Source organism: Sorex fumeus, unplaced genomic scaffold (genome assembly GCF_029834395.1).
Source record: "Sorex fumeus unplaced genomic scaffold, SorFum_2.1 ptg000033l, whole genome shotgun sequence".
NCBI lineage: Eukaryota > Metazoa > Chordata > Mammalia > Eulipotyphla > Soricidae > Sorex > Sorex fumeus.
The window spans coordinates 7,637,194-7,661,113 of record NW_026606090.1 but is presented as its reverse complement, the minus strand read 5'-3'; the positions used below and the strand labels follow the sequence as shown (position 1 = coordinate 7,661,113).

The 23,920-nt window shown below is 44.4% G+C and overlaps 1 protein-coding gene across 9 annotated transcripts in view; it reads right to left on the bottom strand.

The window, feature by feature from the left end:
• Window positions 1-23,920, bottom strand: part of CAMK2D (calcium/calmodulin dependent protein kinase II delta) — a 262,278-nt gene that overhangs the window by 54,952 nt on the left and 183,406 nt on the right. For all 9 annotated transcript variants that reach the window (XM_056116619.1, XM_056116624.1, XM_056116621.1 and 6 more), the window contains exons 5-7: window positions 14,008-14,073; window positions 11,056-11,128; window positions 1,709-1,811 (exon numbers count right to left, since the gene is read on the bottom strand). In XM_056116619.1, the coding sequence (XP_055972594.1) occupies window positions 1,709-1,811; window positions 11,056-11,128; window positions 14,008-14,073 (242 nt within the window). The remainder of the gene's footprint in view (window positions 1-1,708; window positions 1,812-11,055; window positions 11,129-14,007; window positions 14,074-23,920) is intronic.

The following is a 23,920-nucleotide window of genomic DNA, read 5'->3' as shown; positions in this document are numbered from 1 at the left end:
GAGATGGGGAATAAAATACCTATTAGCTTTCAAAACATTTGGTACGCTCCCAAAATGCTGAACTTTCTTAAAACTAAGAATGAACCTCTTAGGAGGTATCGGTTGCTCTAGACCCATTCAGTGATGCTGGCCCTGACCCAGGGGAGCTGGAACAATTGGGTGGGGGCAGGAGGAGCCTCGTGAGGTACTTTGGTGTCTGTCCCTTTAAGAAAGACGGTAGATTTCCAGGGGGTGCACTGGGTGATTTTTCTTTTCTGAAAAGGGGGTGACAGGCCAGGTGAGTTTGGAACCCCTGCTCCAGCAAGCTCCCTGGCCAGACTTTTGGCTGCTGCTTACTTCCTGCTGAGGAAGCAGGGGTCGATATCCTCCCAACCCATCTCAGCTTGGCTGGGACCAGCAAGGTTTTAGGCAAGAACTGGCACCATTTGAAATGGCGCATGCATTTTGAGCTGCCTGACATCGCTCCTGCTAAACTCCTTCTCATACTCCCCTAGCCCCTCTGTCACGTGCACTGGGAAAGGATTCTGACCGCTGCAGGACAATGTCTGCCGCCCCTGCCAATGGGCCTTCAGGAGCAGAGGGTTCTAAATTAACTTGGCTGGCCACCCCCTTCTCCGAACCGGGATTTTACTCCCTGGCACCTCATATGCCCAGCTCACCTTCGAGCCCACCAGAAGTACGATCTTTCAAATAGTCTCTAAATTTCTTTAGGTTTTGATTTGTCCCCTGTATTATTTGTGGCTCATTAATTTGGGCTGGAGTGATAGCACAGCGGTAGGGCATTTGCCTTGCACACAGCCAACCTGTCCGAGCCAGGTTCGACTCCTCCGCCCCTCTCAGAGAGCCTGGCAAGTAACCGAGAGTATTTCACCCGCACGGCAAAGCCTGGCAAGCTACCCGTGATGTATTCAATATGCCAAACACAGTAACAAGTCTCAAAATGGAGACATTACTGGGCCTGCTCGAACAAATCGATGAACAACGGAAGGACAATGACAGTGATTAATTTGGGAGGGTACTGGGATATCCTGGCAGTGTTGGGGGCCCAGGTGGTGCCAGGATCGAACCCGAGGTTCCTACATGCAGAGCTCGTGAGCCTGCCCTCTGAGCACCTCCCCAGCCCTGCTGAAGAGTCCATTTGTAAGGAATCCTCAGGATTTCAACATACAGACTATCATCCCCAAACGATCAAAATTTAAAAAACAGGAGTTTTGGAGAAAAAGATGAGACCTACCACCATTAATGATTACAAAAATTAGGTAACAATTGCAAAAATTACCATTGTAATTCTTGTTTTTAGTTTCCATTTACCAATGACAAAGGGGACACACACCCTGTGAGTATGGCTTGAGTCACTACCTTTCACAGCCGTGGGGCCACTGGCTGGGTGGTCTGCACAACCAGTCAGGATTTCTTCAATACCAAAAGCACTCTGAAGAGTGGGACCCTCCTCCCTTCTCCTCACAGGCCCTGTTTCCTTGCCCATCGAGGAAGAAAACGTCTCTGCTCTTGCTCTCTTATTCATGCATTCCCCTCAGTAACTTCTACATCATGTCCCTTTCAAGGTCAGCCAGGTGCTTTAAAAGGACCAATATCTGTGAGTTCACCCAGCGTCACTGGAATGAGTGTTTGTGTGCATTCTGGCTGGGTGGCAGGAAGCAGTGAGGGGAGACTCTTTGGAGTCCAGAGAGTAGGGGCATCTACTCACCAAACCATGCCTGCTGGTCTCCTTGCACTTCAATGGCGAGGCCAAAGTCAGCCAGCTTCACGGCTGCCCCCTTGGATTTGCTAGCTAGAAGCAAATTCTCAGGCTTTATTTAGAAAGGGGGGGGGGGAGAGAAAGAGATTAAAATGAGAACCCATTTTTAAGTGACTGTTCACAGCTAGTAATATTGAGGGGTGGCTGCAGGAGGGACTGTACTATCTCATCCCTCCCCACCCCCCCCCCCCCCCCCCCCGGCCAGGCTGTCCTCGCTCCTAAGACTAGGAGATTACAGAGTAGATTAACACAGGCTGCAGGCAAGAGGCAGACATTTATAGGAGGTACCCTGGGCAGCAGAGAGCTTGGGGGTCACACAAATAGAGGATGCACCTCTATTTACATGTTCTAAGACCCTGCGTTTAAGGGTTTGGCCACAGACTCTGACTTCGGAGTCACACAGAGCACAGGCATCTCAGCAGAAGGAAAGTTGGCGAAACGTTAATGAGAGTTGGACCACTCCAGAGACATTTGGCAAATGAAACCGTGCAAATGAAATCCTAGCTGACTTCAGGAGTTTGGACCCAAATGTAGTGCTTTTGAGTCAATGTTTCCAAACAAGTCTCTGTACTAGTCTCGTTCGGCGTATTGAAATCGCTGTCTCTAAGAATCCATTTTCTTCTTAAAGACAGGAAGACTCTATGGCTGTTATTTGCCAAATGTTTCATTTGCTTTGTGTGTTTTTTGAGACATAATTTACATGTCTTCAAAGTGTGATTCCAAGCTTGACTTATGTATTTATCTTCACATTTCAAAACGCTAAGAGAATGAATCATCCCCCCACCCCCCGGGATGTTTTTCATGACTCAGGGACTGATAGATCAGTCTTGGAATAAGGCTGTGTGAGCTCCCTGCTTCCCAACCTGAGCACCGAGACACACTGCAACTGTGGATATGAGCACCGACGGAAAGCCCTGTGGTTCCCTGGACCACTCTGAGCACTTTTAGAAATGATGGCAGAAGAGGAGCATTTAATACCTCTAATGACTTACCACTGCCCCCCTCCGTCCCCTGCCATTTCCCCCACCCAATGCCCCCGGGGGAAAGATACCTGGATGAATACAGGTGGACAGAGGTACAAAGTCTCCTTTTTTCTTTTTCTTTTTTTTGGCTTTTTGGGTCACACCCAGCAATGCACATGGGTTACTCCTGACTCTGCACTCAGGAATTACTCCTGGTGGTGCTCAGGGGACCATATGGGATGCTAAGAATCAAACTCGGGTCAGCAGTGTGCAAGGCAAAGGCCCTACCTGCTGTGCTACTGCTCCAGCCCCCAAAGGTCCAAAATCTTGCCTGGATCTAAGACCCAGGACATTTAGAGGTGTGTCTCAGATGAAAAAAGTTGGGAAACAACAGACTGCCCAGTGCCAAAGCAATTGTCTGAAAGTCCAAGATGCAATCAGTCAAATTGGTTCTGTATATGTGTTCAACTAATAACACATTTCATCGGGATTTTCAGGAAATTTGCTGCTTTTCTTCTTGGTTTGTTTTGGTTAGTTGTTTTGATCTTGTGTAAACACAGCCTAAAACAAGACTTAAATTCTTAAGTAAGCCAGCCACGCAACAAAAGCAAAGACTCATCACCAGAACTTGGAAGGAATCAGGTTAAAGGTATATAAGAATAATACAAGAGCACTGGCTAGTTCATTGGGATCTAGTACTAGTCTTCAGGCTACTGCTTCTCACTGCCATCACATTTGCCTGGGATGATGGTGGATAACTGGAAGGAAGCCTCTGTGGGAAGCTGTAAAGATTTTGAGTTATTTCTGCACTAAATATGAGATTATTTAATTTGGAAGTTGGGATGGAGAGTTCTCAAGACTCTATCATATTTGTATGCTGAAAAGAACTCTGAGTAAAAACTCAGATGCAAGATGACCTGAAACTGATAGCGTACTTATTAGTCTCTTATAATATCTAACCATGCTATGGCATTCATCTTTGGCATTTTATTTTCACAATATTTATGAACTGATATAGTCATGCGATTTCTAATTAGCCAAAAGGTAAGTTCTAGTTACCAATAAATGAAATAAAGTTGGGAAAACCACATCAAATGGGTCATCATGGTTTCTTCCTTCATCCCCTCCCCTTGCAAAGCACTGACATACCAGAGGTCTCTGCTAATACACATCTATCAACCATAGCTTCTTTGGCATCATAGCCACGCTCGGTCTTAAGTTGGGGGCATTGCGGCTTGCAGAGCATGCGGCCAGCATCATCAATGAATACACTTTGGGACATTTGAGTGTGCTTATCCCTTTGTTACCGAGTCAAGAGAGCTTCTGGCCAGGTTGTAGGCAGGATGCCCCAAAATACCAAGTCTCTGCCAACTCAATGGAGAAGTAGCTCCTTGGAGCTGTATCATACTCTGAAGGGCTGGGGTGAATGTTCGCACTTTGTTTGAGGGCCCGGGGGGCCATCCAGGAAAAGAATAAATCTGCCAGCATCAGTATTTTACTCTATTCTATTCTATGAAGACTGTAGCTATGCATGGTAACAGGCAGGACGTCTGGAGCATTACCTTGTAGATTTTGAAAAGAAATGGCACAGAGATGCTTTCATGTTTATGTGTCTCTTTTAGGCAAACCCGATGTAATGGAATGCAAGCTGACAAGCGAGGATGATAGAGTTCTTAAAGGACTGGGATAAAATATTTCACTGCATGACTGCTTCCCATGGTGGGCTTCAGTGAGCACAGGCGTTGGTCTCATATCAGCTGCTTCAAGTACAGATGTCCACAGTCCTGTTACCATGATCTACTCTTCACACAGACCCTCCACTGCAATGGTGGCTGGGGAGGTGTCTCCGTGGCAGAGCACAGACTCCACATATATGAAGCTCTGGAGAGATCCTGGCACACACACAAAGTACTTCAGAAAGTTTACTGGTGAGTAGGTGAGCTCAGATTCAGACTATCTCAGACACTGATAGTACAGGTCAATGTGTGGGTATGTTCACAGAACTGCAACATTTCTCTGTGAATCTGCAGCCATATCCTGAGCCTGACAGAAACTCTGTGGTCTTGGGCAAGCCAAGCCTTCTGTAGCTAACAGTCCTCCGAATGAACTTCAAAAGCATAAGCTATATCTCACAGCAGTGCGTGTGAAAGTCTTAATTCCTGTTGGACTGTATCACAGGAGCTTGTCCTCCATAAAGAACAATATAAACACCAGTGAGGATTGATCCCTCTTCAGAGCAGCTGGCCACCATGATGAACAAACACTAAATATTTGTAATGCTTGGGCAGAGGGTGGGAAGTGCCTGCCTTCCGAAATCCAATGCGGTCGGTCTATTAGGCTAATCTTGACATACCGAGATTAACTAAATTCATACGACACAGTCGCTGTTTAAATTGGGTTTTAAATAGCATCTGTGGAGTCTCACACAGGTTCCTTCCCCACCCCACTGCCTCCCAGTGATGCAGGATTTTCCACACCATCTGGTCTGTGTGTCAACAACCATTTATAGCCTATCAGCTGCAATGAGGAGCAACTGTTGGCCAAGTTTTGATCCGAGCTTCCCTATGGATTCAGTGGCGTCTTGTCCCATTGTGACTGGAGACTGCTGGAGTATCCACCCAGAGGACCCCCAAAGCCAGAATCGCTTCCGGAACTGCAGAGCCCGAGGGAGAGGGAATGTACTCCCAGTGCTCAGTTTTCCAAATGTGATGAGGGAGCTCCAAAGAGATGGAGAGAAGACTGGACCCCCTATTTTCAGGACCCTTTCCTTTCAAAGATTCAATGCTGAGGGGACTCCGCTGAGGAGGGTAGAAGTGCCTCACTCTCAAAAAGTGGCTCATTCCATTGTTATTTTTGGGTAAATTTGAAGTATTCAAATCTCTTGACTCCCCATATCCAAATAGAACACAGGAAGAATGTAGGACAAAGACTTTCCATCTTGCTTCTCACTCAGTCCAGAGGGGCATTACGAGGATTTCTAAGCAAGGGTGGTCTTCGGTAAGTGACTGACTGGCAAAGATAATGGTCCTCAGCAGCTGACCCATCCCAGATATGTCTCTGTCCAAAGATGACAATGATCTGGTCAAAAAAACAACTAGGCCAGCGGCACGTGCTTTATTTCTTTTATCCCTTTCTTCCTGACGATTACAGAACAAGATTTCCATTTTGTTATTCTGTATTATTTGATGCTTACACTGCCTTGGAAGATCAGTCCTTCAGAAGTCGAAAGAGTCTTTTAAAAATCTCTTTCCTCCCCAGGAAAATCTCCCGGCATGAAGCCAGCCATTCTGTGCTTTGGTGTTTGCCATCACTTTTCCTCTGCCAGTGGAGGTGTGAACCGAGCTCCCAGAAATAAGCAAGATGCAGGCTGTGTGCAGGAGAAGCTGGGGTCGCCGGCTCACACATGCCTGCAGGGAGGCTGATCTGTACCCATGTGACAAGCAACCCACAGCTCTGGTTGTGGTCAGAGGGGAGGCCTAAGTGTAGGTTCAGACCAGGGCTGACCAGCAGACATCCCCACTGTAGGGTTCATGCCCTCATACACGGCAGAGTGGACACGTCCAGAATCACTCTGGAATCTGTTCTTAATACCTTTATCTTCCTCCACATTATCAGCATGTACTGGGCAGCTTAAAAGCCACCACAGGGTAGCCCCGATTTGACAGGCCTATTGTCCCCTAGAGCTGCATGGTCCATCTCCCGGGGCCCTCATAAAAATGCTTTACAGTGCTCCAGGAGACTCGGCATTTGTCACCTACATAGTCTGCCTCTATTGTCACTGGGCATACGGAGCTTTCCTGGGGCAGATGACCCTTATGCAGTTGTCAAACAGCTCTGAGAAAAGTGGGATCACTATGAATTTATAATGAATCCAAACACAGGACTCATTCGGTGCATTCTGGTACCCACAGCCAACACAGAAGGATTTACTGAATTCTTGTCCACTTCCCCTAGAAGACAAATCCCAGGCTCCTAAATGTACAACTCCTATGGCCATATATTTTATTCCTATGAAACTTATTTAAAAAAGTCTTCTCCAAATATCTGGAAGTATTTTTTTTTTCAGGAGGAAGAAATTTCATTTATTCTTCTTAAGTGTTGATGTTTTGTTTGGGGGCCATACTCAGCAATGTTCAGGTGTCACTCCTGGCTCTGCACTCATGAACTAGTCTTGGCGGTGTTCAGGGGACCATATGGGGTGCTGGGAACTAACCCAGATCAGTCACGAGCAAGGCAAACTCTCTACCATCACTCCGACCCAGAAGGATTAATACCTTCATTAAAAGCTCCAGCAATCTCTGATCTCTCTCTCTTCCATACATGCATCCAACACTTTTTCACTAAATAACTTTTTCCAGAGAGAAGCTAGTAGGCAAATATTCAATATCCTTTCAGCAGGCAGTTTACAGGGCTTGTTTGTCACCAGAGGATTCCACTCTGCTTAAGCAGTTTCCTCCCTAGCTGGCTCTTCATGAAGCCAGTCACCATTTCTGACGTGCCTGTAACCAGTGAGACCTCCTCACCTGAGAGAAATACGATTATTTGAAAAAGCTCAAGCACGCATGGGAATTAGGCGTTCCAAACTTTTATTTTCTTTGATTCTGGAAGGGAACAGTTGAGGCACCCAGAGTGGTGATCCGGGCTTACTCCTGGTTCTGTGCTCAGGGGTCCCTTGGGGACATATACACAATTTGACGGATGGAACTGGTGTTGGCTGCATGCAGGTTATGCCATAAACTCAGTATTATTTCTCTCACTTGGTGCTTCTCTAGGCTCTTAAGGGGGAGGTCCAAGGGGAATGGATATTTATTTTGGGACATTGAGAACTGTCCCTTGTCACTGCCCCTTAGTGGAAGCTGCTCCTCATGGAAGACTGTCTGGTTTGGGACCTCCTTCCTCCTGGGAGGGACAGCATTGAGGTGCTCAGAGGTGCCTTCAATAGCACGGTGAGACAAGCTAGCTCCACATACCTCTGGCTGACTTGGACAAAGCAAACCGAGCCTCGGGCAGCTGTGTTGGGCATGAACCAAGGGAGGAATCAGGATTTGGAAAACAACGCGTACAGACTCAAAACCGTCAGGTTAACAGTTAAATCTGGTTAGGAGAAATTTTAGAAATCATCCTTTTTTATTGCAAGATGTTAGTACAGATGCTATGGCGAGTGCTCTATCTACCAGAGGGAGCAGCCAGGAATGAAGGAAACCAAGCCGGGAGTTCCATGCTCTAAAGGTGAGAGGTAGGCCTGGCCTGCTCCAAGGGCATAGGTTTGGGCCTCTTCGGGCATTATTTGGACACTGAACTAAGCCCTGTAGCCCATTTGTCTATCCAATTCCACAATGAGACCAACACTCACACTTCAGTCAGATAACAGATAATAGTCATGGGATTAATAACCAGCTCTCTTCTTCCTAATATCAGGCTGAGGATGGAGAACAAAACCACTCCCTCCTCAGGCCCCCAGTCCCCACCATTACAGGGATGCAGGCTACTTCTCAAGGCACTAAGGTGCCCCGGAAATGACCCTAGCTTTAAGTCAGTGACTTCAGCTCATAGGTTGGAAAACACGCTTCTTCACAGTCCAGGCTCACTGCCAGCACTGATTTCAGTTCCACACTTACAGGGCTTAGCTGAGCTTGTACTTTCTCAGAGAGTCTTAGCTCATGAGCTCACAAAAATATTCAGAAACTCCTGGAAGAAAATTTACATTTTTCATCCCCAGCTCTCAGGATGTACTTGCAATGATAGAACATGAGTAAAGTGTTCCAAATGATTCACTTATTAGTGCATCTGATGAAATAACTGTAGCACTGCACTGTCCTCCCGTTGTTCAACGATTTGCTCGAGTGGGCCCAGTAATGTCTCCATTGTGAGACTTATTGTTACTGTGTTTGGCATATCGGATACGTCACAGGTAGCTTTCCAGGCTTTGCCGTGTGGGTGAGGTACTCTCAGTAGCTTGACGGGCTACATGATGGTTATATCCATAGATATTCACGCCAAAAGGATGAATTCTAAGTTATATATATATGTGGCTAGGAAGGAACATCTGAATTCATTTCACCATGATGTGAATCTTAAGAGGAACCACTGTTCCTGGAGCCTGGTGGGTACATTTGGCAAATGCCAACAGATGTACCATCCTTCATCCTGGCTCTGCACAGTGAACTGCCACCAAACATCTCCTTAATTCTAACATTGAAAGTGCTCAGGCTCAACCTGGAACTCCAAAGGAAGATTCCAGAAAAGTAAGGGAGGGCTTGGTTTACAAACAAAATCTCCAAGGAACTTTCTAGATCTATGAGGCTGACTCTTCAACAACAAATGAATGAAACCTGTAGTTACAGGTTTATTGGAACTGGAAAAGTCTGCCTGTGAAAGTTGTGTAGTTTTTCCCAAGGAAAACAGCTCGAGACAGTCCAACTAACCTTTTGCCAGCTTTGTACTTTAGCCTGGTAAAGGCTGAGGTTTTGGCTTGCCTAGACTCGCGTCTAGATGATGGGCACATTAGTTCTTTCACCCATCTGGGCGTTTTCTTTCACTTAAAGTTATAATTCTTTACCATTTCTTTGAACTTTCCTGTAAGTGAAATGGAAAAGACAGAAGATGCTGAGAAGGAGGCAGAATCTTAGTACCAGAACGGTCTCCATCTGAACAAAGGAGCTTCTCGATTATCTAAATTTTTCTCATCCTCAGGGGCATCAGAAGTTAAGTGACATCTCAAAGGTAGGAGCATGAGCCCATCTTCATGCCACATAAATACCATCTGATAACAAATACTGTTTTGCTTCTTTCCCATCTGTTTTAGGAAGTACTCGAATCTGAATCCAGAGGAACACAGATCAATAAAGAAATGATCTCATCCAACCTTCCCAGAATTCCTGAGACTCCAGGAAGGAGGGTTTCAGAGTCTGAACATTTGGCTTTCGGCACCTAACTACAGAACAAAGACCGAACTCAATTACTCCTTTCATTTTGGGAATTTGGTAACCACTGACATCCGGTCTACTGAGCACAGCTCTCAAAGCAAACGTGTGCGTCAGGAGTACAGAACCAGTAGAGAACGGAAGGGCCTCCTGAGCAGGGAGGAGTGCCTCCTGGCATGAGTGTGAGTGTATTAGTTCTCTTGGGATAAAACAGGATTCTGGAAAGTCTTTAAATGAATGTTAGAGGAGAGAGGATGCAACGAACCAGATCGTGGTGTATCTCTGTAACGTGCTAGGATGAGTCCGTACCACTGCACTGCTCATGGTTTTTATTTGCCTTTATGGACATAATTACAGCTGAACAGTCATTGGGAATCTCGTGTGTGTGTGTGTGTATGTGTGTGTGTACATATGTGTGTGTGTGTGTGTGTGTGTGTGTGTGTGTGCGTGTGTGTATGTGTGTGTGTGGTCCTCCTGCGGCAACACTCACCTGCGAGTGCAATAACTGCATGCAAACACCAGGGGGCGAGTGTTAGTTCCCCACCGATAATTTGCACACCCTCAGCAAGATGGGGTAAGGTGGGGCAGACAGCTGGGCCCCTCTTTACCGGGTCCAGAAATGCAGGCGTATTGCTCAAGGAGAGTGACTTCTACCTCAGGACAATCTGGATCTTGCCAATCCAGGTTGGCCCCAAACCCCATCTTAAAACCCGTTCCTTCCAACAGGAGCTCATTTCCTGGTGGTAAATTCTTCCAGGAAATGAACTGGAGCACAAAGAAGTGTGTAGCTGCTGTGTTCCATCTCCTCCCCATCCCCCGACCCCCCAGACAAGAAACAGTTCCCCTATTCCCTCCTGTTCCTCCCCTTCCTCCGTGTCTCATTCCAAAGCTGTCACATTAGCAGCCAAGCCACCATTCAGGTTACATTAGGATACATAATGAATTTTTGATAAATCATTAACTTCTTGAGCTTTAATTTAGCTGGCAATTATGATCTCTTGCCTGAGGGTTCGTCAAACTCAAATGGAGTAATGCATGACCAGTTGTTCTGTGATAGGGCAACCCACGGTCTCCGAGCAGAAGAGGTGTTTGCACCTGTAGGCGAACATACATCACGGGCCAACCTGATCTCCGGCCAATCTGGGCCCACCAGGAGAGCCCGCCACAGCAGCAAGTCTGACAGGCCATGTTCCTAATACTGTCCTTCCCTTTCAGCCATGATGTATGTTTGCCTGTAGACGGGCGACCAAGAGAGGCGTCATGCATTATCATTTCATCATCAAGGCATTTGTCAGGAGCACTTGAGGAAAGCACGGGAACCAATGTCCATGCCCACCCTCTGCCCTTTGCCCAAAACAAGACAAAACAAGCAAAGTCCTTTGATTGAGATTTATGGACCCCAGATACTGACCTTCAGATCCCTGTGAACTATGCCATTTAGGTGACAGTGATTTACACTCTCTAGAATCTGCTGTATACAATGACTGCAACGATACAAGGGTAGACGGAAAGGGAGAACATTTTAAAGGCACATAATCACAATAAATACAAAATAAAAGGATTTTAAAAAAACCCAAAAAGTCATATTTTCACATTTTTTTTAGCTTTATGCTGGGATTAAGTAAATAACTGAATAAAGCTAATTCTGGTTCGCTCATAAATGAATTCCAATGCAGAACTTGTGACGTGTTCAGAAAGAAAAAAAACAATTTGAGCAGTGTGTGGACTATTCCTATTTTCTTTTTAAACCAAAAGTCCAATAAATAATTTGAGTACATAAGTCAAATATTTTCATTTTCAAGAGAAAATGTTTAAACAATTCCCATAACGTTCAGGAAAAATTCTGCAGACATGTAAAGCTGAGGAATATTTCTCATACACATCTAAACTGTTTAAAATCTGAGGTCACAGTGAAAGAGGTGTTGAAACAAGAGAGTAAACACAAACAGAAAGGGACTCATTGCCTATTCTGACTTAGACTGTTGCTTTTTGTATAGCATATTAATAGATGAACTAACTTGAGTCTTCAGTACCAGGAAAATTTAAGCCAGGCCAGAACAAAGCCCTATCTTCAACACAGGTGAACTCTGGGGAAAGACTAGAGACTTTGGAAGAAATGAGTCATTAAAATTTTTTTAAATCCCGAGGGCACTGGTTATTGGTCAACACATTTCCATATTCCTTAGTGATGGAAAATTGTTGCTGATGCTGCCAAAATGCACAGTCTATGTTACCCTTATTAAGAAGCTCAGCGATGTCACTAGCTGCTAATGAAAGCAGGTGGCTGGAAGGCCCGAGGCTCCTGGAGGGCCTGTACGTTGGCATATAATACACCACAGGGATGAGCTTTGCCCAAGTGCCCGATGCCACTCCCAGGCCCAGAACAGAGGCAGGGACAGAAAGCATGGCACGGCTACATTTGTTACAGGCGTGAGCAGACATTCCAAGGAGGCCAGTGTGACCATTGAGCCCACACAATAATAGTCCTCCAAATTCCTGGGAAACTACAAGGACAAAGCATCTGCTGGAGGTGAACAGTGTCTATGCTTGACCAGCCTGGTCACCCGGAGCATCCCTTTCTTTGTGATCACTTTAACAGCATTTCCCACAGTGGTTGATGTGACACCCTACGTCCCCACTGCTTCAAAGAACCCTGGGGGCTGTAGGAACCAAAGGGTGGGAGACACACTTTGTTCACTTACAAAACGGGGTCGATTTCCAGGGAATGCTAAGCAAAGTTTTATGTTTAAAGGGAAACATGAGGCCAAGTTAGTCTGGGAAGTTCTGCTTGAAAGTTTGAATGTTTGTGATTACTTTTAAAAGGGGCTGCACCCATTTGTGGAATATAAAATGACATAATATGAGACAGACACCCAAGGACAGTAGATACAAGGGCCAGGAATATTGCTCCATAGTTGAAAGCCTGCCTCATGAGCTGGGGGAGAAGGCAGCTGGAATAGAGAAGGGATCACTAAGAAAATGATGGTTGGAGGGATTGTTCGGGATGGGAAATGTGTGCAGAAAGTAGATACAGGACCAAACGTGATAGCATCTCAGTATCTATATTGCAAACCATAATGCCCCAAAGTAGAGAGAGAGTACGGGGGAAATTGTCTGCCATGGAGGCAGGAGGAGGGTTGAAAGGAGGGGAATACTGGGGACATTGGTGGTGGAGAATGTGCACTGGTGGAGGGATGGATATTCAATAATTGTATGATTGAAACTCAAACATGAAAACTTGTAACTATCTCATGGTGATACAATGAAAACTAAAAAGGGGAGAGGGAGACAGAACCGTGGGCAGGACACCTGTCTTGCACATGGCTGAGTGGGGTTCAAGCCCCACGACCGCATCTTGTCCCTTAAACCCCTCCAGGAGTGAAGTCTTGAGCACTCTGGGGTGCAAAAATAAATTTTTTTTTCCTATAGGGAATGCCAAGGAGATCAACACCTTCCAATCTAAGTACCAGCTCCTCAGGCAGACGGTCATGCCTCACCCTGCCATCTCTGCCTGCATCCCTTGAGCAGCCTCAAGTTAGAATGCGAAGACATTTTTAGCTTCTATGGAGATTTTTGCCTGGGAAGTTCCCTTCAACGCCTCTTGGAAATACTTGAATAAATATTTTTCATGTCAGCATTCCAAGGTTTGAGTGAAATTTCCCAGGTGAAGATAATGAGTCCCCGTGTCCTCCTGAGATGTCATGTCTCTCTCTCTCTCTCTCTCTCTCTCTCTCTCTCTCTCTCTCTCTCTCTCTCTCTCTCTCTCTCTCTCTCGTCTCTGTGAAGACAGGGACTGGTGGTGGCTCTTTCTGGGATCGGAGGAATAATCTGCGGTGTCCTCGTGACCACAGTGGTTACTCAGTACTTGAAAGGTGGCCAGCACCGTGAAACAACCAGACGTTTAATTCTTTTAATTTAAGTTTAATTCACTGAAATGAATATTGGCGCTTATTACTACGTGGCTCCCACACAGGGCAGCCCAGGATCTAGAGATCACAGTCTCTGTCTTTGATCTGTGTGCCTGGTCACGAAAAAGTCTTTCTTTAGCACAAATCAGACCAGCCAGCCAAGAATAATAATTATAATCGTAATCGCAAAAAGACTGCAGTCTGACTCCAGTCAAACTATAGATGCTCTGGAAAAAATAAAGTGTACATTAGAGTCATTTATTTGTTTCTTCACAAGGAATCATCTGGAAAATCCTAGAGACAGACACCAAGGAAGGATTTGTCACTGGAACACATCCTGGATAATATAAGATTCTTATGATGACTGCATGCTACTATGCATTTGCAGACAGATACCTAGGGAAAGCGTTATTTGAACATGGCATCTTGTCTCTTGCCCAGGGTAAACCACTTACCTGGCATCGGCCTCGCTATAGTATTCCCTCGCCACGATGTCTTCAAACAGCTCACCCCCAGTGACCCTATGGAAGCAAACGAAGGGCTAAGTTAAAACGGGGAGAAGGTGGGCAACAGCAGATTTCTACAAGTGTTCATTTTTCTTTTAAGATTATTTCATAAACAAATATCAAAATGCAGACTCCTTCGAGAACATGAGGAGCCTGACCATTTTCAGCAGTCAATCAGTCTCTCATCTGGAACACTTCCATCATTTCCGTGTTGTTCCCATCCCTGCATCCTAAGAACACAGTTTCAGCACCTCAGAGCTAAGGGCAGGGCTGACTCCTGCAGGGAAAGCTTCCTAGCATCCTCTTCCTTTGTCTAGGTCCCCAGGAGTCAGGGAGGGCTGGCAGAGGGAGGGAAGCAGTCTGGGAACATTGGAAGGAAAACACACAACAGCCCTCATGAGTGGGAGTATGTGCAAGCTTGAACATTGCTGCTTACATAGCCAGGAATCCTCTGCAGGGGCTTTGGGGCTTGAGCAGGAGAGTGGGAGCCATGAAGGACATAAGACCTCAGTTCAATCCTCAGCGTCACTCTCTCTCTCTCTCTCTCTCTCTCTCTCTCTCTCTCTCTCTCTTTCTCTCTCTCTCCCTCCCTCCCTCCCTCCCTCTCTCTCTCTCTCTCTCTCTCTCTCTCTCTCTCTCTCTCTCTCTCTCTCACACACACACACACACACACACCATTAAATTAGTTCAATCAATTCCGTTGGCTTTCTCTATGCAGACTGCAGATCCCCTTTACATTCCAGGCTTGTGAGCAGGGGTGATGTTCTGCCATTACAGAGCCCCGTTGTCTGCACCCCCTGCGGGAAGCTCACCCAAGGCCACTGACCCAGAGCCTTCATACCCTGGTTTCCAGGTTCTCCCTGTGGAAGCAACTATCTTGGAGATTCACTTCCTGCTCAGGTTCCCAGATGTGGAGGGCTTCCTGAATGAGTGCTGTTCCCCAGTTTAGGCTTAATGCACCTTTTTCTTTCAAATAAACACAAAGCGCCAGCAAAATCCAACCAACATGCTTTAAAATATCCCTCAGGATGTCAGAGAACTCAGCAGTCTGGTGGAAAAACCAGGTTCCATCCATCCCAACACTGCACAGTCTCCCCCAAGTACCAGGAAAAGTGATCCCCGCAAGTAGAGCCGGGAGTAGCTAGGCAAGGACCCAAACAAATAAACAAAAGACACCAAAAGAAATCTGCAAGTGTCACAATTCTCTAGTTAGACTCCTCCAAGTGTAGAAGTGTACCAAGGACTCTGCTATCTCCCAGTCCCTCCCCCACTCTCTAGAACAAACAAAACTGGCAGGTTGGCAGGTAGACCGACCCCGGCTTGTGTGTCCTTAAACATTTCTGCATTTCCTCTTGTCAGCGTATACAGAGAAAGATGCTTTTGGCACAAAAGTGGGATCGTGCCACAGAGAGAAAATTTAGAAGGTCAACTGCATCTTCCCTCTGACCCTTCATTCTGGGCATCTGCTTCCGGAAGAGCAGGCAGTGGGAAGCGCCCACACAGACCACACACTACCCACTCACGACGGTTTCTACAACGTGTAGTACTAGAACTACGGCTGTTGAGTCAGAATCTCCACATGGGACTAGGGCAATAGGGCAACAGAAGGGGCGTATGCCCTCCACGTGTCTAACCTGGGTCTGATCCCTGGCATCACATCTGGACTCCTGAGCTCTACCTGGTGTGATGTCTGAGCACAGAGCCAGGAGTAAGCCCTGAGCACTTCTGGATGTGGACCAACTTTCACAGAAATTTTTTTTAAAAAGTCTCTACATTAAACAATTTTCTGGGATGAGGGTGTAAATGGTCACCTCCAAAGGGTGGGGTCCACCCCTGGTTTGGGGAAGGAATTCACAGATTCCATCATGACTAATAATATCTGCTGCCCACAGACTACAATGCCTCCTTGAAAAATGTGATTTTGTGGGTAATTTGTGACATGAATCATTCTGTCATGGCTTTAGAAGCTGGTTCCTGATGTGTCTTGCTTTTAAAGGGAAATTTCAGCTTTGAAGCATCACTCTGTAAGGGCTACTGTGACTGAGTGCCTCTCCCAGCCACACAGCACACTGAGCATCCATTCACTCCTCAGTCCTCACCAGCACTCTCAGAGATGGCCTGCACATGGGCCCAATGTACAGATGAGAACACAGAGGCACAGAGGGTTGAATGTAGCTCAGGCAGGCTGGTCACTCTACAGGTCATTCTACTGATTCATCAGCATGCACACGGGTGACTGACATGACCAATTTCTCCACCAATCTCCCACACAACTGAAGGACATGAGCCATTTGCAAAAGCCCAGAGTAAAAGTATCCATCTTGGAGGACATACATTACAAAGTGTGAGATACAATTGGTGGTTCTCATTTGTTTGGTTTTCATTTTAGTAAGTTCTGAGACACTGTCACATAGCAACATTTTCCAGAGTTCAGCACACCTATGGTTTTCTTCTGCATTCTCCTTTCTTAAAAGATGTGACTCTAAGAGAGAACAAAAGGGAATGCTCTGCCACAGAATGGGATGGGGGTATGGGAGGGGTGGGAGGGTACTGGAATCACTGGTGGTAGAGAATGGGCACTGGTGGAGGAATGGGTACTCGATCATTGTATAACTGAAACCCAAGTACAAAAACTTGTAAGGTCAACAACCACACCTCGTGGTGTTTCACTAATAAAAAAAAAGTTGTGGCTCTAAAAACTGTGAATTTGTCTAGAACTGTATGTGCATTCTGGGTACCTGTAAGTCCTTTTATGTTGGAACCATTATCCTCAATCCTATCATTTTTAGATATGAAAAATGTGAAAAATGTGCATTGAAATGATTACTTAAAACTTCCTATGGCTTTGTTCTAAAAACCATGGTTACATGCACATGTGATTTCGTTTAATAGCAGAGTCAGGATTTTTTTCCTCACAATTAGAATCTCTAATAATAGTGTGATACATACACAATGTGACCTAGAAAAATCAGAATACAAAATAATTAAATAGCAGGGAGAAAGTGCTTCCAACAAATCCACTGGCCTCCCTAATAATGATAATAGTTTTGTAGGGTTCCTGCCTTTTGGGTATCATTTGTAGAGAATTGATATACAGTCACATTTTTTTCCCTTGTTTTTGGCGAGAAATCTGTATTCATTACAAGAATCCTACATTTTCCAGCTATTTAATAAACATTAATAAGATGTCTTTTGCCCTTGAGGAAACTTCTGTGGCTTATAGAAACCCCTATGGATGTTTATCCTCAAGTTTATCCCTTGAGTATGGTCAGACCCTAAATCACAAATGTTTATTACTTGAACACCAAGCCTAGCATCTAACACTCTCTTGAAATGTGTGGGACTGTCTTCCCCACATCTCTACGCTCTCGTTATCTGGAAGGATGGCAGTAGCCTCACGTGGAACTGGGTGGTAGGCATAAAGGAATATATCATTAAAAATTTTTAAATGCAGTTACAAAGCTTTCATGTTTGAGTTTCAGTCATACAATGATCGAACACCCATCCCTTCACCAGTGTACATTATACCAATGTCCCCAGTATTCCCACCTCCCCTCAGATCTCAACCTTCCCCTTGCCTCTGTGGCAGACAATTTCCTTCTTACTCTTGCTCTACTTTTGGGCATATGGTTTGCAGTACAGATACAGAGGCCACCATGTTTGGTCCTTTGTCTACTTTCAGCACACATCTCCCATCCTGAGCGATCCCTCCAACCATCATTGACTTAGAGATCCCTTCTCTATTCCAGCCGCTTTTCCCCACAGAACATGAGGCAGGCTTTAGTCTCATATTATGTTATTTTATATTCCACAAATGAGTGCAGTCATTCTATGTAGATTCTCAGTAGAATCTACATAGATTGCTGAGCAATGTTTGCTTGTTTTCACTTCCTGAAAAGTGAGTAGTAGATCAAATAAGTTGGTAGCCCCAAGTTTACTACACAGTATTTGGTCAGTTGGTGAGTGTTAAAGAATGAGCGAGTGAATGATCTGATTCAGAAAGTCTGTACTTTAAGTCCTTTCCTTGGAGGCCCACTCCACATGGGCCTCCAAGGAAAATAGAAAATATTTCTACTTAGAAATGGATAGAATTTTTTTTTTTTAGGTTCTGCTTTGGAGGCAGGATTTGAGGGTCAGGGTGGGAACATTGAAAATATGGTGGTGGGTAGGTGTAATGGTGATGAGATTGGTGTTGGAATCTGCTAAAAATGATCCAAAAAAAGTTTACTTAGAGAAAAGTGTGTGAAGATTGTTGTATCTCACTTTGGAGCCAGTAAGCCTTTGTATAGGAGATTACCAATATATAAGATGTCGCAGACTCATGCTCTAGGAATTCTAAAATTTTAAATATAGTTATACTGCTGAGGTTAATTTAATATTTTTTGTTTTTTTTTTAATTGGATGGTGAATTTGGGTCCAGAGGCATTTCTATGGTGAATAGTTCTATGTTGCTCTCTTCTGAGAGCTTTATTTGTGCATCTCTGGATCACAGCTGTTAATGAGCTTAAATGGTGCCAGAGACAGTTCCTGGGCATGACTTCCAGGCTACCAGAAGCACAAGGAGATGCAGGAGTTTGCCCATTCCAAACCCCTTTCAATCACACATCTTGTCCTTCACAATGCCCATGAAAGCCAGAGGACATGTGCTTGGTATCTCCCAGGCTCATGGGTGAGTCTTGGCAGTTCCCTTTCATGACTGATGGACAGCAAGGCAGAAGTGCCCTCCTCACCACATTTGCTCTTAAACATGAGAATCTTGGGAGCCCAGTAATGAACTTCTATTCCTTGCTTTTTCATCAGCAGAATATTTTCTTTATTTTCCCCAGTCAAGTCTTATATCTTTCTTTCCACTGATTCCAGAAACCCTCAATAAATCATATTTTAATGGCACAGTAAAATATAGCACAATAAAAAATATAATAGAACAATTTAAATAAAATAAAAATAATTTTATTATAATAATAATAAATAATAAACAAAAAATAAATAAAAATAATAAATAAAAATTAATAAAATAAAAATTTAATAGCACAGTAAAAAATAGCACAATAAAAAAATAAAAAAGAAATGGATAGAATTGAGCTATCCATGGCAGCTGCTCCTTTAAAGGTGAGAATTTAAAAACATCCTGGGAGGTGGGATAGGGAGATAATACAGAGGTTAAAGTACTTGCCTCACATATGACTGATCAGAATTGATCCCTGGCATCACATCTGATCTCTGAGTGCCTCCAGAAGTGATCCTGGGCACAGAGCTAGGGGTAACCTCTGAGCACCACTAGATGTAGCCAAAACAACAAGTGTGGGGGGGGGGGGAGAAGACTGGGGGCCTGCCCAGATGACAATTTTCAATGAGCTATGATAGCTATCAAACCATATAGCTATCAAACTATACAGCTATATAACCATATAGCCATCAAACCATTTAGCGATATAACCATATAGCTATATAACCAGTTGGGAACAGCATTGAATTACACAGCAAACTCTCTCTGGTGGTTTATTTTTTCTCACTTTTAGCATTCGTTCTTTGATTGTTTCAAAATGCCCTTGTAAAAATGAAGCCATTTCCCGTTCTGCTTTATGACTATGAAGGAAAACATGGACTCCTGAGAGAACACACCGTCTTGAAAATAAAGTGATAAATTTTCTAACTTCCACACATCTCTGTACTCACATTATTGCCTAATGGAGCACAAAGTTAAGCCAAAGTTACCAAAAATTAAGAAAAGAATCCCATATTGTTACACTGAATAAAATTCTCTGTGCATTAAAAAAAGAGCGTGCAATGTGTTGTTTCAAATTAAATCAGTCACTTGAATAAACTCTTACACTAATTAATGAACTAGTAGAGATTTGAGGGATAAACTGATGCAAGAATGCTGCTATGCTGTGAGGCATATCAATGATGTATGAGCAGCATTAATTATCACTAGACCATTAGGGTTTACAGGGAAATTAAAAGATACTTTCAGAACTTGTGAGATGTGATGCAACTACACACATCAACCATCAAAAGAGAAGCAGTTTTATGTTGTTCTTAGGGGCACAGCGGGTAGGGAGTTTGCCTTGCATGTGGCCAACCCAGTTCAATTCCTCCATCCCTCTCAGAGAGCCTGGCAAGCCACCAAGAGTATTCCGCCTGCATGGCAGAGTCTGGGAAGCTCCCTGTGGCATATTCGATATGCCAAAAACAGTAATAAAAGATCTCACAAAGGAGATGTTACTGGTACCCGCTTGAGGAAACTGATGAACAACCGGAGGACATGCTACAGTGCTTAGGGACATGGAGCTGGATTAACTCTGCAGAATGAAGCGTCCTTCTGTTTCTGGTTTATGGATTTGTGGCTTGCACCAGAAGTGGTGGGAAGTGGGTTATTTTCCCGAATGAAAGTGAGTACCATTTCCTGAACTTTACAGCCTCTATGGAGGTAGGCATGTCTCAGCATTAGCTGGGAGGCCTTGTCCCCCAACGGAGGTAATTCTGACACATGCTGCAACATGTATAAGCCCTGAGTCAAGTGTCACACACACACAGAAACCCAAATGTTCTATCGATTCACCCCTAGGAGGTACATACTGTCATGAAAGTCAGGGAGTGGAAGGGTAACTGCCCAGGAGGGAAGGAAGGGAAGAATGTGAGTTCTCTAGCAGAGTTTCTGTTTTGCAAAAGATGAAAAGAGATCTGGAGATGCAAGATGGTCACGTGACAATGTAGTTAGACTTCATGCCACTGACCTAGGCAAAATAGTTAAGATAGCAAATTTTATGTTGAATTTAAATATCACAAAAAAATTAAAAAACAAACAAAATGTCTGGTAACAGTGATGATAAGCATGATAAAAATCATTGGATATAAATCCAATGATTTATTTTTTCTTGGTGAATTCTTGGTGAATTCCAGGGCCTGTAGAAAATTAGCCTCACCACAACTTTAATGCTGATGAGCAAGTGGACGCCAGCCAGGGGTTGGAGTGGGTTGTTTCACATTTACCCTGCCGGGCAGACAGGGGAAAGAAGACCCGACCTTCTCCTTGGTACCAGTCAACTGCGAGGTCAGCTCAGGACAACATCTCTCTGTGCTGCCTACACTTTGCCTATCCAGAAAACACAGAGAAGAGAAAGCATTTCTCCCTGCTCAGAGCCCCCTGGATAATGACTGTGCAATCTGGGTTTTACACAAAGGCTTGGCAGGGAACAAGCCTCCGCCTTGCTCCAAGGAGCCCGCACCAGGGTCGTTCGCGAAAGACATCAAAAGACCATAGGATGGGCTTCCAGCGGCTCCCTCTGAATCTGAAATTTGGTTCTCCATATCCCTGATTCACCAAGATATGACTAGCAGGACCCCAGGTCCTTCAAGGACAGACATAAGGCAGCTGAAGTGTGCTCAGCTTGGAAATATAAAACTTGAAAGAAAATGGTCTTTCTGCCTCTGTGTGTGTGTGTGTGTGTGTATGTGTGTGAGAGACAGAGAGAGACAGAGAGAGAGAGAGAGAGAGAGAGAGAGAAGAGAGAGAGAAAGTGAGAGAGAAAGAGCGCTATTTTAGGCCTTCTAATGCCCTGATGGAAATCTTCACATTGACTCCCGGGTGGTGCAGGGCTGGGCTTCAGAAAGCAGCAAAACTATGGGCCTCCCTCATATCCTCTGAGCATTTTTGACCGGAGCTTGTCCACAGTCCCTCTCCGGTATCTGGGGACTGGGGACTCCAAGGCTTTGCAGTAGCCTTGCTCTGCACTCTCCCGATCCTGCACTTCCACACACAGTGAGGACAGAGGGGCTTAATGAAACAGGCACCCACCTCTGAGACAATAACCGCAGATGAGTACCTGGGTCTGTGGTCACAGGAAAAAGATACTAAAAACACACCAAGGATCCAAGCGGGAAAGGTGGGGGTACATGGAGCTGAGACCATGTAGGGGTTGAAGCCCTTTGAATTCCATCCCTGGGGTTGAAGCTGAGCCCAGACTGAAACGTGCCAGAGTGAGATCTGGAAACAGGTACACAGGTGGAGCCAACACCACGAGGGACCAGCGCTCTCTCTGAGGGTCAAGATTTATTATTATTACACACACCTGCTGTCTATACCAATATCTTGACGCAAAACCCCACAAAGGTATGGAAAGGAATTTTAAGACATGAAAGGAAAATGTCCATCCCATGTCAAGATACATACTATTCTATGCTCTAGTGCATCAGAAAGACCCAAGACAGGAAGAGAAAACATTGCCATGCGTAGAATCTCACTTCCTACGGTTATTCTAAGGAATCACAAGAGAATATTTACAAGGTATATTTTTCAAAGAGTAGAAAAATAGACCTAGAATTAGAAATTAGAAACAATTCAGTGCTACACAAAATTTATTTGCGAAATCAATGGAATTCAGTAAATCCATCAGAAGTGCTATTTATATAAGAGATTAAAACAGTTGAGGGTGGAGCGAGTACATGTAAGGAGTTTGCCTTACACACAGCTGACATGGGTTATATCCCCAGTACCCCATATGGTCCCCTGACCCTACCAGGAGTGGTCCCTCAGCACAGAGCCAGTGATAAGTTCTGAGCACTTCCAGGCATCCCCTCCCTCAACAAAATAATAATAATAATAATAATAATAATAATAATAATGATAATAATAATTTGCCAAGGTGTCAAAAATCAGATGGGCTGGACACATAATGAGATTTGGAGACAACTGCTGGACTAGAGCCATTACCGGCTAGATTCCACAGGACATCAAAAGACGGCATGGCTGCCCACCTACGAGATGGTTAGACTTCTTCGTCAAGACCCTGAAAGATTGGTTTGAGGCTCTTCATGTTCCTAGACCGAAAAGACGCTGCTGGGCTACACTGGCACATGACAGGGACGAATGGAAACATTACTGGCACCTGCTCGAACAAATCGATGAGTAATGGGATGTCAACTGATCAATAATAATAATAGTAATAACTTTAAATACCTGGGCAATGCATTGCAGACATTACTTTAAACATATAAGCATTTTAAGATTCTCTTGTGTTATCATATTTTTCACTTATATTTTATTATGTACTATTCCTGGGTATCCCTTACAGAAAAATGATAATCAATTTTCAAAAAAGATGTCTACTATTATCCCTGTGATGAATGTCACTAAGTGATCCATATCACCTTGGAAACCTTACTTCTTTCATCTTTTCACATGGACCAAAACTGTCCAGGAGCCCAGATAAGCTCAGTTTTGCTTCATCTCCCTGTGAATGTATTTTCTTTGTCAATGCCAAGGCAACTGCCTTTGACGGAAAATAGTGCTGCAGCTAAAATTTGCTTCACAAGCTAATTGGGCTGAAACAGTTTGTATATATCAGTAATTCATCTGAAAGTTGGTGTCAGTTGCTAAGAGGAATGAGCCAAAATTTAGTACAAGATGCTTAGATGATGTTATGAAGGCAGTAGAACCGCTGTGACAATGAGCAAGTGTATATCTCAAAGCTGACACTCTAACCTCTTTCTCATTCTTTTTTTCTTTTTTAATTCAATCACCATGAATTAGAAAGATATTTATGATTGAGTTCCAGGCATGTTCCAACACCAATCTCTTTACCAGTGTCCACTACCCACAACCAAAGTCTACCCAACAACACTCCTGACAGAATCTATGCGTAAAGGTGAGAGAGAAGTGAACACAGATCCAGGTGTACACAAAAGGATGTTAGTGAAAATATTCTGTTTAAATGCTTTGTCTTATGCTATTACTATAAATAAATCACTTGAAACATCAAATGAAAACAGTTGAGACCATTAAGCATCTTCTCCAAATTAACCTGGAACCACAGGATGTGGTTGGCCCTAATCAGAGCACAAATACCCTGGAACTGGTTGT